The following is a 5000-nucleotide window of genomic DNA, read 5'->3' as shown; positions in this document are numbered from 1 at the left end:
AGCTAAATAAAGGCGGTGGTAAGAGAGTGTCGTATAGCCTGACAATAATGTGTTGCTGTTGAAGGAGGAGACAAGAAGGGCTGCACACGGTTGCACTGTAAAAGCCATAACAAACACCACCTTTCTATTTCTCACCAGTTGGCTCACGGCTGTTGCTCGACGATGAGGAAGCTTTATTTCCTTTGCTTTGCTACCGTTCTTCTTTGTCAGGTATGGTAACTCTTACATTAATCGTTGTCTGTGCATCTATATTCATCGTGTAGTACTTGGGTAGGCTCTTGGCGGTGAGAGACTCTTTCACAGATGGTATTTTAATTCTGGTTGGCAAAAATTGGAAGCCGATGGGCATGGTAACTACGTCAATTGTAGACAAAAAGAGAATACATATGCAGAGCAAGGTATAAGATCTGTCTTTATTATGATTCACTATCGTGGCTGTAAGATATTACTTTCTAATTTTAGACTATTGCGATTGTGATTCAATATCTTCGCTCGTCATGATTAATCCTTGGAAGACCTATGAATTCTCCATTGACATCCACGCATCGGTAAAGAACGAATATATGTTTGTTCTGTTTGTGTTGACGCTTCTATACTATATCAGTCTGTTAAAATTTTTATTTTAACCAGCTGTTTATTAGTTTTCGTCTTTAATTAATACCAAGAAATTGATGCCAAGCAAGTAAGCGAATTACACTGCATACTTAGCTTTAAAATTGTCGTCAGACAGCATGCATCCTTCTCTGGAGGTGTCCATCTTTAATAGGGCATGCTCTGGCAGATTTCCAGCCGATCGATGGTTTTCAATGCCACAGTTGTTGGATTTGTAACATCTTTCTAAAGTGTTTTATACTATTGTGAAGCTTTCGAATTCTGTGTAGGAAGACAATGACGGTCAAGCGCAGATGTTCGCTGGTGACGCCTACATTCAATGCTTGTTATTACACGAGTTTCGCACGTTTCCAAACATCCACGGCAGTAGATTATGAAAAAATAAGGACGTTGATAAAAGGAAAAAAGTTGTGCTCGCCTTTGTAAAGCGTGTACACACACAGCGGAGCACATGCAATTGCAAAAAATTCTTCCAATTTTGCTTCGGTCTACATACGCACGCTTTAGATATGTAGCTACACAAGAGCTTGTTTACTGTCGAATGCCACTTCTTTTTAACAATAGATTTGACAGTGATAGATGAAATTATTTAGACGACGTTTTCAAGTCGAAGTCAGTTGTTGATCAAGTTAGCTAGTAGGAGGAAGAAATTACGTTGGCAGCAGTGTGTAAGCCTAACTGCCATGAAAAAGACTACTAGCACCTAACTCAATCTTGTGGAAGAGTTTCTAGTTACACTGTAGATGTCCTTAGACCTTCTATCGACTAGAACCCATGCATGCATGGCAGTTGCAAGAAAGCTTCCATTTGGGTCGACGCGCACGGCAAATATATCTATAACAACACGCAGAGCTTTTGTTCTTTTCCAAAACGTTCTAAACTATGTTACTGTGGATTTTTAGAAAGGAGCTGTGCAAAACTTGTGCACAGCAACACGCATTGAAAGTGGGCGTGATCAGCATCAGTGATTGAGCGCTATCGTCTTCACACAGGCGTCAAACGGTTTTAGAACAGTCGGAAAGAATCTGTGTCTGGAAATATTAGCGTTAACTTTAACACATTGCAAGTGTCTGTATCGGCTGGAGCCCAATTGGAAGATGTCAATCTGCAGCAAGGCCTGGCTATGTGCTAATGTGAAAGAATAACGGTACTAAGCTCCGGAAATGGCAGGTAATGAGATGTAGCTCATGCATGTACACACATAGATAGTGACAAAACGCACCTATAGCCGAAACGTGGGCTGGCCGAAGACACTCGCAACAACATGCAAATCCTCATATTTTTTATATATACTGTACTTCACGAGGGAATTTCTAGCAAGAACAATGTCTGTGACAAACAAGATTAGTTAAGTTTGTTGTCAAAGAAATGCGACGTCGAGAGAGTCACGGTGTATGCAGATGCTGATCTAAATGTGGTTCATCAGCAGTGTGTGCATCTCTATTCTAGTCGAACGAAAATGTTCTGGTAGTTAGGTGTACAGACTGCAAATAGTCTAGATATCATTGCAGACTGATGGCATTTCAATCTTTCACTAAACTTGTTTCTACATACGTTTATCCTTATTGTGTAGGGTTAGTTTAAAGATTAGTAGAAGAGTTAGTATCGATGTGAATGTGCCGTCGTGTAGATGTGCAGTAGAACAGTAATTAACTATTATTGTTATACACGAAGGTAAATTCTGTATGTGCTGTTTCTGTGTTGAATGTGTGTATTTCTTGCTTCTTTGTATTCTTTTGTTTTTATTACTGAAAAGTCTAAACAGATTCTTTAAGCTAATAACTTTCCTACACACATGTGCTTTAGCAAAAACATATGAGGAACTACTTCGGCTTCTATGTTTATGACAGCAACAAAGACAAAATAGAGGGTAGCTGGAATAGGCCATACTTTGAAAACTCTGATGATCATTATCATTTGTGGCAAAAATGGAGAGCATATATTTTTTCTCGTGACACTCCAGACACTGACAATGATGGTCAATCTGATCCTCAAAACCACATGACTAATGGAAAGGACTGGGTATGGCCAACTAATGCTAGTTATGTTGCATTACGATTTGGATCATGCTATTACGGCACTGGACGTCTTGTGCTAAATCGAAAACGCAGACATCCCATAGAATCCGTAGGAGTAACGTGGTTTCGGTACCCGACTGTTCGAGAAATTGAACAGCCATTGTCAATTCTGTTTTCTGATCGCCGTCATCCGAATATGAGGATGTTCAAGACAAAATATTCGCGAGACTGGTCAACTATGCCCAAGTACGGTGGGATGGCATTTGTAAACGGTAAGGCGACAGGGATTGCAGCAAACACACACACACACACAGACACACACACACACACACACACACACACACACACACACACACACTCACACACACACACACACACACACACACACACACACACACACACACACACACACACAACACGATATGTAAACATAGTGCACGTGCAATGATTTTGCTAACTAAAAATTATGCTATTTAATGTCGACATAGGTAAACACACTCGTATAGCAAGAGTCACAGAGCAAGGTCAGCAATGTTACTATCCGTGGGGCATTACACGTCAATTTACGATTGATCCAAACAGTACATATGAATTCAGTATCTGGTTGCTGAGTACAGGCAAAGATCTACATAACTTTCTTGGCTTTCAAGTCTATGACGTGGCATTCAATATTCTTAATGTCGGAGGCTTAGACAAACCATACATCAAAAGAACCAATAATGATACAAAAATTTGGACACGATGGAATGGATTTGTACTTCCAGCCACAACTGATCCTAGCAACATTCCCAAACATTACAGCAACGGAGTAAGCTGGCAATTGCCACCGAATTCTAAGTACGCTCAGCTAAGGTTTGGAACTTGCTATGGCAATGGAGACAACGCAGGAAAGAGTTACTTTGCTTACCCTCAAGTCGTAGACTTTGATCTAGACCCATAGATAGACAAAAACAGTCAGACGTCCATCATGTTCTTCGGTCTTTCTCTCGAGTATCAATAATTCGTTTCGTTTGTGTTTGTAGTCTGTACTATGATGGAACAGTAAAATTACGCATGATTAGCGTTTGTAGCACGTGCCATGACTTTGGTATTGTTATCAGTTTCTTTGCAACAGCACATGTAACACTGCACATGTACGTATAGCTTTTATGCTATCAAATCAAAAACTAAATTCTATCTTGTCTCATCTTTCTTGGCCAGACTTGAGGTTATATATAACGTTGCTAGAGATTTGTATAGCAAAAACATTGTGGGGTAGTTCATTGAGTACGTACTAACATTCTATTCCGGAAATGGGTGTGGTCACGCCGTTGTTGACAATTCATAAAGCGCCTTACAGGCGTCAAAATTGGAAGACTTGTCTTTGAAAATGTTACTAGGACAACACAAATTCGCTTCTCGATCTTGATTTCTCTAGCCACCTTATACCAATTTTCTGCACATCAAGCAGCATGATAAATTTTCTAGCTAGAAAGGTGATAAAACTGATTTGTTCCATCTGACTCTTGCTTGACGAATGTTGGAAGTCAAATCCCTTTTTTCTCAAAGTAAATAACGTCGATACATTTGGGGTGTTTCAATATTATTACCTGCTGTCTTGCTTTTGTACACACAGACTACCTTAGTTCTAGAAGCGTCATGGAATCTCCCAAGCTTGTAGAAAATCATGTGACACTCTAATCACTAAATTTGTGGTAAACATGTAAAAGAAATAAGGCAAGGCTATTGTAAGTCGGTAAGAATCTAAAACGCTGGCTTGAAAAATACAAGAATGTATGTCATGTAACATGCATTTTGATCAGAAATCAGACCACATTTGTAGTTGGGCTCCTGGTTACCGGAAACGAATAGTGTGACGTTTCGCACGTTGTTTCACAGCCCTTTGCATGGTGTTTCGCTTTTTCTGGCGTCTCGTTCTCAAGAGCAGTAAAAATTCACTAGAATTGGGCAACTCCAGCTTTCGTCCTCTCAACAGATAACTAGACCAAGAGCAAGACTATTAGTTGATGCATGTAGGTTACCTTATATGTTATCAAATCAAAGATCCTATGCGATACTATAACGTAAGAAACATATGACGCCGTTTCGAATAGCACACGTTGTCGTTTGGTAGCGATTTCGACTGCATTCCAAGGCGAATGTTAGTCACACTCTCCGCCACCGTTTTGCTCGCGGAGTCGCCATTACTACACAGAGTAAAGCCAACGTCGTAAGACAAAGTAGTTGCATATGTCGAATTGTGTTGTGTCGGTCGTAGTCCAGTTTCTTCTTCGTTATAGCGCTGATAATTTGGCAAAACCATAACCGGACGTAGTGGGCGTTGCTTTCCCAGGAAGCAGAGCGCTGGCTAGTGAACACAAAGGAAACTCG

General features: G+C 40.3%; 1 protein-coding gene across 2 annotated transcripts in view; it reads left to right on the top strand.

Annotated features, from left to right (window-relative positions):
* Nucleotides 1-3806, top strand: part of LOC134195618 (uncharacterized) — a 10606-nt gene extending 6800 nt beyond the window's left edge. For both annotated transcript variants that reach the window (XM_062664672.1, XM_062664671.1), the window contains exons 2-6: nucleotides 65-210; nucleotides 275-398; nucleotides 463-548; nucleotides 2419-2902; nucleotides 3119-3806. In XM_062664672.1, the coding sequence (XP_062520656.1) occupies nucleotides 65-210; nucleotides 275-398; nucleotides 463-548; nucleotides 2419-2902; nucleotides 3119-3570 (1292 nt within the window). In that variant the 3' untranslated portion in view covers nucleotides 3571-3806. The remainder of the gene's footprint in view (nucleotides 1-64; nucleotides 211-274; nucleotides 399-462; nucleotides 549-2418; nucleotides 2903-3118) is intronic.
* Nucleotides 3807-5000: the final 1194 nt, after the last annotated feature.

This window comes from Corticium candelabrum, chromosome 20 (assembly GCF_963422355.1).
Source record: "Corticium candelabrum chromosome 20, ooCorCand1.1, whole genome shotgun sequence".
NCBI classification, from domain to species: domain Eukaryota; kingdom Metazoa; phylum Porifera; class Homoscleromorpha; order Homosclerophorida; family Plakinidae; genus Corticium; species Corticium candelabrum.
Note: the sequence above shows the minus strand (reverse complement) of the source record. Positions and strands in the feature narration are given on the sequence as shown.